General features: G+C 30.7%; 1 protein-coding gene across 1 annotated transcript in view; it reads right to left on the reverse strand.

The window, feature by feature from the left end:
• LOC110037202 (T-complex protein 1 subunit eta) overlaps positions 1–13,609 on the reverse strand; it is a 28,008-nt gene that overhangs the window by 9,785 nt on the left and 4,614 nt on the right. The window contains exons 6-13 of the mRNA XM_020741789.1: positions 13,298–13,433; positions 12,919–13,035; positions 12,638–12,757; positions 12,184–12,282; positions 11,758–11,847; positions 9,708–9,789; positions 9,292–9,380; positions 9,136–9,210 (exon numbers count right to left, since the gene is read on the reverse strand). Of these exons, the coding sequence (XP_020597448.1) occupies positions 9,136–9,210; positions 9,292–9,380; positions 9,708–9,789; positions 11,758–11,847; positions 12,184–12,282; positions 12,638–12,757; positions 12,919–13,035; positions 13,298–13,433 (808 nt within the window). The remainder of the gene's footprint in view (positions 1–9,135; positions 9,211–9,291; positions 9,381–9,707; positions 9,790–11,757; positions 11,848–12,183; positions 12,283–12,637; positions 12,758–12,918; positions 13,036–13,297; positions 13,434–13,609) is intronic.

A 13,609-nucleotide genomic window follows, 5' to 3' on the forward strand; every position in this document is an offset into this window, starting at 1 on the left:
AAAGAAAAGAATGACTTTTTAGAAGAGAAGCTTGAGGTTAAATTTGAAATAAAAAATTGGTACCAATCTCCCTTTATAGAAGTCAAAGAATTAAAGATTTCTTTAACTCTTAATTCAGAACATTGCATTGAAAAGGATAATGATTTAATCAACATTGTTTAGTTGATTAGTTAATCTGAATTGTATACATATTTGAGAAATAATTTTATTTTAGTCAACCAAATATTAGTTATTAAGGGTTAATTATATAAAAAAATGTTAATAGAAGTTATATTGGAATATTTAGGGGTTTCTAAGAAAATTTAATTTTAAGAGAAAGTTTCTGCACATCGAATTATTTAATTCACTCATTACTAAAGACACTACACAATCCTAAATTATAATATAAAATGAATTTTTCAAAAATTCTAACTTTTAGAAATTGAATTATTTGAGAGCGAATAATGTTAAATTTGGGGGTTGAAGTGTATCAAATATGCATACTAGTTTTAAGATATTTTTTATCTTTATTTATGTATTTTTATGTTTTCATTATATTTATGATTTTATATGCATTGTCCAGGTGATTAAACAATTTGTGAAGCAAATGAGATGAAACAGACTCAAAACGTACTGAATTTGGCTACCCCTGCGCCCCTTTGTCGGTTCTAACGCTTAGGCGCAAGGAGACAACTAAAATGGCACCAAGACGCCAATTATGAGCGACCATATGCCAGAAACAGACGCCTAGGCGCCAGAAACAATTGTTGAGGCGCCCAGACCTAGAAATCCAATCTGAAAAGGAGGACAACATGCACCACGACTACAACGCCTATGTGCCACTTCATGTGATTTGATAGTTGGGAGCAGTTCATAGGCATCAATTCGTGAAATTAAGGATTAAAAACACAGAGTCAATGCTTTGGGGTAGGATCTACAACATAGGAGGCTAGAGGACACTTCAGACAGCAATGGGGAGAAATTCTCAACCTTCTTAAGAAGTTCTTTGGAGCATAATTCACTTTTGACTTAAGCAGTAAAAATATTAAAACTCTTCATGAACTTTGATGTAAAAGAGAAATCTTACTGGAATGACTATGTTAACATACAATAAGTTAAGAGAATAGGACTATGCCTCTAGATTAGTATGATCGTTTAGGGGGAAGTGATATCTTGGGCTAATCATTTGATTTAGGGGACTAAATCGTATGATTTTCGAGCTTTCTTAGAAGCCCAAGAGGGGATAAGGAAGAGTGTTGCTCCTAATTGTAATCTACTAGTTGAATCACCAATTTGAACTAAAATTCCTACAAAACCATTCTGAGGAGAAATCTTCGTGCAATTGAAAACTCTTTAACTCTTTGATCTTGTAAGTCTACAATCGATTCAGATTAGTTGCTTTAACAAAACACAAAAAACTTCTTACATTCAAGTTAGGTTCAAAACAAGTATGCTAGAACTTTTTCATATTGGGATTTAGCTCATTCTCTGTGGAATCGATACACAGACTCTATTATGTATACTACTTGTACGACACGTATACTTACGTGACTCTCTAGTGCTTTGCATCATTTAGATCATATCAATGCACTATAGAAAAAAACTAACAATTCACATCACAGGCTTCACGTACTCAGGACTTTATTAACACTACTAAGAATAGGAAGATTCACATACATTATCACTCAATTCTTGTTTACTTAAATATGAAACACCTAAAATTCAATTTTTACATGTATCACCTCGACCTTGCAATAAAAAAAAGGTGCATTTACCATACATACAAATAAAAGTAACAGTCATGAATATAACATGCAACTGATTCAACAAAACCTAAATATACATATAATGGAGGTGGAATGGCATCCATACTTTTTTAGGTTAGCATGAAAAACTTTACAAGTATTTTTTTCAATACAATTATGTAATAATATAATTGTGTGCAAATTCAACAATAGACGGATGAAGCCCTTAGAGGCCTAAACTTCAATTAATAGAAAAGGCCAAACCTTCTCATATAAATGTCGGTGAGAAGCTATGAACAATTTTTCAGTCAAATTGGCTGATGTTTTTAGACCAAATCTAGGTTTATACTTTAATGTTTATGTGTACAATCAGCTTGCTGGAAATATAATACACAAGAAGTAACATTGTATGTTTATAAATATTAGACTAATCATTCATACCATAAAGCTATGCACGCCAATGAAAATATGGGGTATTTACATACATACCACTTAATTCTTATGTTTTTACAAATCTAACACCTAAACTTTGCTTATTGCATATATATCATCCAAATCTTTCATATCACATAAAAAATACCACTATTTTAACTTTTAAAAAGTGAAATACACCTTCTTCATGCTTAGGTAAGGTGGCATCTATGTAAAATTTAAGTTTAGGTGATAGATATGCAAATACATGATATTGAGTGGTATGTATGTAAATCTTCCTAAAAATACAAGCTACCGGCAAAAAAAGATTGCCAACAAGATCTTTTCATTATAAATTTCTAATATAACAGAAATGAGACTACTCAAAGGCAAAGTCTGACTAACCCATCCAACAATAAAAGGTGCACAATGTGCTTCGAGATTAGATTAACCAGAATTAGCTTTAGAGATAATGTTCATTGTATTTCGACTACTCATGACAAAAATGCAATGATTATTCTAATATTTAAAATAGATTTAAAAAATACTGTCACACAATTCACAAAAGATGTAAGAGTTAAAAGAAAGCGTCTCATCATCTCGTGTCATTTACCTATATTTTATTATCATTAAGAAAATTGTGCATGAAGGATATCCTCGCATTGGTCTTCCTATGAATCAATAATTTAAACATCATCTTGATCTAATAAGAGATTTTGTTGAAAGCATTGACAAATGATATGGCTACCTTTGTGACACTTCTAATAAGTAAACATGTAGCATTAGAGGATTTATCAGCAAAATAATCTTACAAAAATATAATCACTTCTAAAATTAAGAAAAGAGTCTATTTTGAAAAAAAAAAGTAGTAAGAAAGCAGTATTATGAAAAAAATTAAATGCAGAAAAAATTACAAGAATAGATGGTTGATCATCGTCAAGAAACTCCATGAATAATAATTTGAAGACCTCAGGAAAAGGCAATATGGAAGAGGATCAATGGTCTGAGGCCTTCAAGCTCCAATCATATAAAAAATCAACAGAATGATAGCAGAATCAAAGATTAAAGGCAAGAAAGTCTTCAAACAACCACAATATATAAAAGGGGCATTTACATACAGACATACCACGCAATTCTTATGCATTACATATCTAAAACATTCATATTTTCATACATACCACTCAAATCTTTAACATTAAATAAAAAAATACTAGCAGAATCACTATTTAAATGATCATTTGACTGTTATTTTAAGATTGAAATATAGATCATATCATTTACGCTTAAGTTTCTAGTAACAGAAAAAGATGAAATTTAATCATAAATGGTGAAAGTGAGATTAACAATAATAACTTAAGCCAACTTGACCAGATGCAATCGCAAGGCTAAGCCATAAATAATTCCTTTCATTGTGGAGTGATTAAGAAGACATTTCTATTAGTCACAAAAAGGATCTTATAAGAATTCATTTAGATAGTCGTAATTTAAAATGGTGGGGCATTACTATTAATGGATGTTGCTAGTATTTTATAATCCCTTACCTTTATGATATAGATATCATCAAAATAATAAATCCAACATTCTTACTTACAAAATTAAGAACAATAATATTAAATTGAAAACATCAAAACCTACTAAACAAATATTTGTTGGCATTACTAATAAAAGTGTGAATAAAGCTAAAAATCAAGTACCAATTTAATCATTAGTTTAATTAATTATCTCCACAATAATTTGTGATGGTTAGCAATGAGCTTGAACTTGCTATTATCTTACTTTTTGAGATACATCGTATACCACCATTGACTATGCTTTTCCGTTAATTGTCTTTTATTCACTATAGAATTTCCTAGCAAGGTAGCAAATGAGCTGCTAGATGAGTACCCTTATCAATTTTAAATTCAAATTATAATAAATTTGATGTTGGGCGTCCCTATACCAATTTGACAAAATAGTCAAATGAATCATAAACATGTTGAACAAAAATGTTTGGTAAGTGAGTGCTTCTAGAAATGCTTAATTAGAGAAATCTTCAGTACTTATGTACTTATAAGCCTTCACACTCTTTAAGGATCGTAATGTGTTAATAGTTGAGTTATCACTAGGATCCTTATTCACTATATATTTCTGATTCCTTGGATAATTTGTTTTGATTAACGGAATAAAATATTTTTCAAGATTGATTTTAGTAAAATAAACTTAGACCTAGGAAGAAGTACAAAAGATTACATTTAAGACTACTTTTTTACTAACACGTTTTGCCCTTTTACCCATCAAAAACACCTAACACTTTTATGAGGGTCATGAACCAAATCATTCAACCGTATATTGTTAAATCATTAATAATGCATTGTGATCATACCATTCTCATTAATATTACTTGGTCAAATTCCTGAGTTACAAATAGTTTTAACAACACTTCGTGTTGACTCTTAATCACCTTAAATAGGTATAATTTTATAAATTCGATCACTTTTTTAGATTTCATGACCCATCTATAATATTTATGCATTATCCTATTAAAGTCAGCGCAATTCTAGATTGGCCTCTACCTATTAACAAATAATGTACATAATAGTCTAGCTACTTTCTATAACAAATTCATCAAGGTGATTAACAGCACCATTATGACTCCAATTATTGACATGATAAAACAAATTTTACAAGCCATCTTGCATAAAATGCCTTTCATTCTATTAAGAAATGATTATCACAGCTCTTATTAAATTATCCAGCTTCTCAAAAGTTTTTAAGGAAAGTTGCCACGCCGCTCATATTGGCATTAGAGATTTCACGCGCTAATAAGGAAATTTAATATTACACTTAAACAATCACCAAAAAAAAAAAATGCAAAGAAAAAGTATAAAACTTATGCTTGTGAATTTTATGTCATGGTTCAAACACTTGTACACAGAAGACACAATTTGTAATCACAAACTGCAACAGCATTCTAATGATGAGTTAAAATATTTACAATCACAAAAAAAAAAAAAATATTAAAGACATACCAAGGGTATTGTGTGACTGCACAAGGCCGTTATAATTAGACATTAGAGAGGAGTTGATCACAAGATAATTGATGTGTTAGCCTCACACATTCTTTATTACTTGTTACTTCTAAAGTATTTGGATTTGATAAATTGAAGAAAGTGTCTTTAATATACTAATTTTCATTCCACATATCATTATTTTAAGGACACAAAAGAGAACTCTTCCTCTAAAATTAGAGTTACTGAAGGCCATATATTATTATTTAGATCACTATGGCGAGCCCTTCCACAAAACTCCGAATTATCAAAGGAAATTTATTCAAAGGATTATTTGTTATATATCCCTCGCACTTAGTTAATTTTTCAAATGGGAATTATAAGGTGGACAACTTGAGTAACATAAGATTATTGTCTTAGTTTCAACATGCTTCAATTGGTCATTCACCAAACGTGATGGAAATCATGTTAGTTCACATCGTCGCACAACAAGAAAGGCTACCAAAAACCCTTTTGGATTTCACACTCTCCCGCCAATGTCAAATATTCCACTAACTCATTTGATTATAGATTTCATTATAAATTAACCTAAAACTTCCAAAAGGAAAAATTCTATATCCATTGTAATTTTTTTTAATAAAAAGCACTTCATAAATTACTCTGAAGATGTAGATGTTTCATATGTGGCACAATTATTCTTCAGAAAAATTGTTTGATTGCATGAGTTAGCCTTAACAGTTTCTTGTCTAGATTATCATTTCATTGGTTATTTTTAAAAAATTCCATCAATGTAGTTAGGTACTAATTCAAAATTTATTCTTTACCATAGACTAACGAATAAACAGAAATGGTTAATAGGGGTTCAAGTACCCTATTGAGATGTTTGATTGATCATTGTTTAGGGAACTGAGATTTAATAATTCAATTATCGAGTTTGCATATAACAGTTAATATGCATCCTAGAAAGCCCCTAAATATGTTATATCTTGCACCGGCAGGCCTCATAATCTCGATCAAGTACATTTTTGTTGAACATATCCATAAACTTAATGGTAATATTAGCCAGGCATTGCTAAATAAAATAATAGATATAAAGCTATAGCATATGTTCGAAGGAAAAATGAAAATTTGATGAGGAAGATTTTTCTAATTAAAATTAGATCATAACTTTCCATAGAATACATTTAAAAGCTAAACGCAGGATGTTTTATCCTTAAAAAAATCTCAAGAAATTAGATTAGATATTTTGATTCTTTCTTCAATATTTTAATTTAAGCTATGTTATCATTGAAGATTTAATACCTTATCAAGACACCTTTGGGACTTTTGTGCATCTAACTGTCTACAAGTGAAACTACTAATAATGCAAATAATGTTGTTGTGTTGACACCTTTATATGCTATGATTATTATGGGGCATTTACATACATACCACCCAATTCCTATTTATTTACATATCTAACATCTAAACTTTGTTTTTTACATTAATACCACCCAAACCTTCCATATCACAAAATAAATACCACCATTTTAACTTATAAAAAGTGAAATGCATCTTATCAAGCATAAGGTTGTATGTATGTGAAAAATAAAGTTTAGGTGTAAAATATGCAAATAAATAGGAATTGAGTGGTATGTATGTAAATCATCCTATTATTTATTACACAAACTCCCAACATGTAACAGATCATTTCTAATGAAATCGACACATATGCTTTAGGTTTACACAAATATTTGATTCATTGAAAGAAAAAGCCTCTCATTGAAGACAAAGGGATCATATATAAAGAGTTATGATCCTAACTCTCCGAGGAAAGTTCTTCAAGCCTTCGAAAAGTTGATGCAATGCATGGACCCAAATCCAAATTCAAAATTAGACCCAAGATCTAGAGTGAAGCTACAAGAAATATGTTCATGAAATTCAATTTGTATTTAGCTTATTAGGTTTATTTATATTAAGAACCATGCAATGCATGGAACAAAAGCCAAATTCAAAATTAGGCCCAAGCTCTAGAGTGAAGCCACAAGAAATATATTCATTAAATTTAATTTGTATTTAGCTTATTAGGTTTATTTATATTAAGAATCATCTTTTGGTAACCTTTGTATAAACTTCAACTAGTTAATAGGATGTTATTTCAATTTGGATTATATGATTGGATTAGTTTTAAATCTAAATTATAAACCTATTTCTATAAAAATGTTAGGAGTCCTATTTTTCATTCTTATGAATTGGCTTAAGCTCTTCACTCGATTCCCTCACTATCTACCCTCTAAAGCAAAACTTTTCCTCCCACCTCATGATCTCTATCTACTACCAATCTCTCTCCCCCAACGAAAAAATCTCCATAATCGATCCCGCTTCCTCTTGGGTTCCCTCATAAGAGGGAACCCACTTCATTCTTTTCTTTCTAGAATTCCCTCTAATTTATTTGCTCAAGCCCTTCTCAACTAACGGTTGAATTCATACAGAAAAGTTCAACATCAAAGACAAATGTCTTTCAAGAGATGGAAAAAGGAAGTATCGAGTGCATTAAAATCTATAAGGTTCCATCAATGATCACATCAAAAGTTCTTCATGATCAAGTAATAATAATAATAATAAAAAATAAATAAATAAATAAACTAACTGGCAGCCCATCAATATTATAAGTGAGTTACTATGTGGCCAATAATGCCTTCTTCAGAATGACATGCATAATTAATAGTATCAGCAAAGAAAGGCAGCTTTAGACCCAAAAAAATATGAATAATGATGTCCTATGTAACACTGATATTTCTAAAAATATGGTGCAAGCCATGTCGGACACTGACACGGCTCCGACACTCTTCGACGAATGTCTATCGCTACAAAATGTGTCTAAATTTTTTTTCAAACCTAAACACATCCGGGACACGCATTGACATGATATCAAACATGGGCTCAACATTAATTATAAATTTACATTTAGCCTTAATTATATCTCATAGTTGAAACCATCTCCTCTCAACATGTAATATTCATCAAAATTGAACATCAAAGGTGCATATAATCTTCGTCTAAGACGAGCATCGGTAGTTCCCTCTTTGTTTGTCAAAATCAAGCATCAAAGGTTCATCCTATATTTGTTAAAGCTAAGCATTAAAGTTCTCTTTCGTTCATAAAAACCAGATTTGCACCTGTTAAAGCGGAAGCCATAAGTTTCTTTGTCGTAACATGAGCAGAAGTCAAACTTTCATTGAAGCCAATCCACATGCTCCGCAATCTTTGTTATGCTTGCGCTAAACCTTCTATCCGTGGAAGACAAGTGGAGTCAAAATTGCCCTAATTTTGTAAGTGATAATTTCTTTTTTTTTGTGCTCTTTAATGAATTAAAAGTTATAAATCTATATTTATTTTAATTATAAAATTTAAATAGTAATATAATTAATTTAATAAGGTGTAATCTTAAGATATTCTAAATTTTAATAAATAAATTAGAGGAAATTTTTTCGAACAAATTATGTCTATTTCGAAAAATGATTTTTGTAAGCATGAGGTTTCATAATACAAATTAAGTTTTATTTTTTCATAATTTATTCTGTAATATTTTTAGTCAATAATAATTAAACATATATATATTTTTTACATTAATAATTTATTAAATATAAAAAAATGTCCAAGATATTTTGTTTATTAAATATAAAAAAATATCATGTCCTGTTGTTTTTTAAAGTATGCGTATCATTGTATCGTACTGTGCATGTTTGTGTCCCTGTGTTTGTGTTCGTATTTCATGGATGATGTCAAACAATCGATACAGCATATAAAAATGATTATCATGATTTACATCTCATGAAACACCAATATTAAGAATTGAAATGCTCATTCAAATAAAAAAATTGATTGATAAAAGTAAGCTAGAAAAACAAAAAAAAAACAAATGTAGATTCAAAGTTGATTTCTCACTAAAAATAATAGAGTATAAATCCTTAGCATGCATGAAAAAACAATGCAAATCAAGACTATAAGAAACCTGTGAAAGAGCATTTTACCTTGGGGTTTTTCACTGTCTCGTCCACACTTAGGATAAGACAGGCAGCTTCCGTAGCAGCGTTTATAGCATTGATCTGAAATTCAGATCTTATGGTTATTATAGCTGGAGAATAAAAGCAAGAGGTAGTAAGAAACTGGCCACTAAAAGCAATTACCTTCACTACTGAAGGTTCCCATACAAAGTTTGCAAAAGAATCAGCAATTCCACCCGTATTTATGTCTACACCATAGTTTGCACCTTCACCTAAGAGAACATAAAACAGGATTAGAAAAAGTCAAGTGCCATTGTCTACACAGATATATTAAGGAATCAATTTTTTTTTCTTTTTTCTTTTCTTTTTAAACACATGTTTGCTCAGCATATTTTTTACGAACTTTTATTTCTTTATCATAGAAACAAATTAACATATTGTTTAAAACAATCTGTGTTTCCAATAATTTTTTAAAAAATTATATCTTAATCAAATATGTCAAACAGATTTTGTTTCAAATCAAAACATAAACAAAACAAAAAAAAAGAAAAAATAAATAATAAAACAAAAGAATGCCAAGCATAGCAAATATGAACTACCTGATGCATGCTTCTGCCTGAGCTTGTTCAGCACGTCAGTGGCATCAAATCCAGCATTGTCACAAAGTTGACGAGGAATAACCTGCACAATGCATAGATAACTCAGGACACTGTCAGATAGCATATCTACAACTTGTGTTTAACATGAACGTTGTCAACAATTTTATTCGTACAAAGTTTAATATTGGTTTTATATTTTAATTTAAAGGACGCCTTCTCCACCCAGAGGGAAGAAGTGTGGAATAGACGCATACAAACCACTCAAAATTTAATAATTTCTACCCCATAGTTGCCACCATAATATAATGCTATTTGTTCTTCTATCCGCTTGGAAATGAATGTAACAAGGCAGAGCAAATAAAAATAATCTTCAATCTACAATCCCTCTGGAATAAATTTGATCTTCCAAAAAATACTTCACAGAAAAATTTAAGATGATCACCTATGCACTGTTCTTAATGATAAGTTTGAAGCCCAACCAAATCATCATCCATCAATTCCTACCTATAGCTAGTTTCAATTTTCAAGATCCGGATAAATAGTCGTAGTTATATTTTAAAATGAGTAAAGTGTCAAAATAATCCCATGGCTATTTAATCCCAGAGTTAATAAATGGCCCATATTAATCCCCAGGTTATGAACTAAAATAGTCCCCAAGGAAACTAATTTAGCCCCCATTAATAGTGTATGGGACTAAATTGACAATTTTATGGACTCTGGAACTAAAATTACCTCCGACAAATTATATCCTAATTTTCAGAAGATAATACTATCACATCAGTATCATGTTGTAGTGGTATTACAATATCAAACCCATACTTTATAGATGGTGAATAAGGATAAAATTTCCTGAAAGGGACAACTGATAGAGAAAATTTTATTTCATTATGGAACACTGGCTGTGATGAGAGAATTAGCAACTGAGTATAACATTGTTTTGTGACAGATTTTGTGAAAAGAAAGTAACCATATTAAAAATTATAGTAAGAAAAAAGTATGTTTCCATGTTTAAGCAAGATAAGAAACCAAGAAAAAATTTTAAACTTAAAGGTTTTTAGCAAAAGTAGACTAAAACTAGAACAGCAACCTGTGATATTTTACATACAAACCACACAATTCTTATGTATAGGGCTTTCAAAAAAGCTTGTTGTTCGCGAACAGTTCATGTTCGGTTTGTCGGAAAGTTCATGTTTGATTTGTTCGATAAGCAAATCAGATGCAAGAGCAATTTTTTTTGTTCGGTTTATAAATGAACCAAACACGAACAGTCATTTATTCGATCGTGTTCGAATCGTTATTGTTTGAATTATAAAATAATTAAAAATAATTATATAAAAAAACTTATAATATTTTAAAAATAATTGTATATTCTAAAAATTTATCATATTTTAAGAAATTAAATCCTTTATATAATATAAGTTATATAATTAATATAATATATTATTTATATATATTAATATTAGGGATGTCAAACTGGCTCGTCGTTTGCGAACAGCTCGAGTTCGGCTCGTGCTCGTTCGTTAAGAAACGAACACGAACAGTGCATTTACGAACAATTTCAAACACAAGCTTATTTCAAACAAACTAAATTTCAAACGAACCGAACACGAACACAAGCTCTTTTCGTTCGTGTTCAGGTCGTTTAAACCCCTACTTATCTATTTACATATCTAACACCCAAACATGCATGTTTACATGCATGTCACCCAAATCTTTAACATCACCACAAAAATATACACCATTTCATGCATACTTTTATGAGATCAAGATGTTATAAGTGTAAATATCAAACATTGGGTGTTAGTTATGTAAATACAAAAGAATTGTGCGGTATGTATTTAAATTTCCCAAATTTTTTTCTTTTAGAGTTGGTAGCATGACACAAATCAGATAGTAGATTAGATGGTAAGTTTGAGTACATAAATGATATATCATACCTAATCTGAGCAATATGCAAACACAAAAAGTCAACAAACAAGAACAAATTATAGCAAAAGCAAATAAAGCTGCCAAATAGATTAAAGATTGGTAAAATAGCTTCACATCCTACCTCAAGGGCCTTGGCATATGAATTTATAAACAACTGTGACTTGCCAGCAATTGTCCTCGCATGTTGTCTCAGATAGCGGCTAAGTTCCATCTAATATTAGGTTGAGCACAATTCTTCATCCAATCAGGTTAACACATATAAGATTAGGGGCGTTTACATACATAGCACATAATTCTAATGTATTTACATATCTCACACCTAAACTTCTATTTTTACAGACCTAGTACTTAATCTTTAATATCACAAAAACATAGCACTATTGACACTTTTAAAGACTGAAATACACCTTCTCGTGCATAGGGTTAAAGCACCAAAGTGCTATGAATGTAAATATGAATATTAGGTGTGAGATATGTAAATACATAAGAATTGCTCGCTAGGTTTGTAAATTTCCCATAATATAATGAGTATATATAAATTTCTTACATCTATCGCGCCGCCACCAGCCACGACAGTGGAATTCTTTACAGCTCTTCTCACAATCATGATTGCATCATGTAAGCTCCGTTCAGCTTCATCAATGAACTGCAGAGAGTAGGTTTATAGTCAAAAGTTAGGGCAAAGGATAAAAAATAAGGAGCGTTTACATAAATAGCACAAAATTCGTATGTATTTACATATTTCCCATCTAAACTTTCATATTTTCGCACCTGGCATTCAAATATTTAATATCACATCAAAAATAGCACTATTATCACTTTTTAAAAGTGAAATAAGCATTTTCATGCATAGGTTTAAAGCACCAAAGTGCTAGCAAGTAAATATAAATGTTTAGGTGTGAGATATGTAAATACAAAAGAATTGTGAGGTACGTATGTAAATTCCCAAAAAATAATATACAATCATAACTTGTTGGAGATAATCAACACTTATAAGCAACCTGGTCAGCACCACCACGCAGAACTATTGTAGCCGTCTGGCCAGAAGGGCAGCCACTAAATATGTTGAAGCGCTCATTTCCAACTTGCTTCTCCTCAAAGAGCTCGCAAGATCCAAGAACCTTCCAAGCACAAAACACGTACAATGTAAAACCACAAACGCAAGTTTATAAGAGAACTCATTCTAAAATTAAAGAAGAAAATAATTATTTAAAAAAGGTAAATAAGTACTTATTCATGACATAAAAACAACAAATTTAAGAACTAGTTGTCGAGAAAAGACCTCATCAATGACATTGTTCACGGAAGTCTGGACAGTTCCACCAGTTGCAGCAGCAACACGCTGCAGGTCCTCCTCGGTTACACGACCGGCACAAAAAATATCACGATCTGCAAAATACTGAATAAAGCTCAACGTTACGGATCCGGACTTGTTATCCTAATCAGAATAATTATGGAATTGCTAAAATAGTCCCTGCCTATTTACATGGGATCATTTAAATCCCATAGTCTGTAAAAGTATTAAATTAGTCCTCATACTCTTTTAATATGGGTTCTAAATTGACATTTTTATAGACTTTAGAGCAAAAAATGACCATCAACAAAGAGTCAATGGACCATTTTGACTTTTTTTCTCATAATAATAATAAACTTGAAGATACCTGTGTTGCAAGGTCACCAATTGCCAACCTAGAAAGAATAATTTTTGCTCCACTCTGGACACATTTATCCAATTTATCATAGATGATATTCCACTCTGCATCAACAATTGACTGATACTGTGCTGGATCAGATAGTCTGCAAACAAACATGTGCATGATGTTATAATTCATAATGTCCTCTTTATGGTCATTATTCTAAAGTAATATTTGGGCATTTACATACATAGCACACAATTGTTATGTATTTACATATCTTGCACCAAAACTTTCATATTTAGACACAGCACTCAAATCTTTAATATCACATAAAAA

Source organism: Phalaenopsis equestris, unplaced genomic scaffold (assembly GCF_001263595.1).
Source record: "Phalaenopsis equestris unplaced genomic scaffold, ASM126359v1 Scaffold216767, whole genome shotgun sequence".
NCBI classification, from domain to species: domain Eukaryota; kingdom Viridiplantae; phylum Streptophyta; class Magnoliopsida; order Asparagales; family Orchidaceae; genus Phalaenopsis; species Phalaenopsis equestris.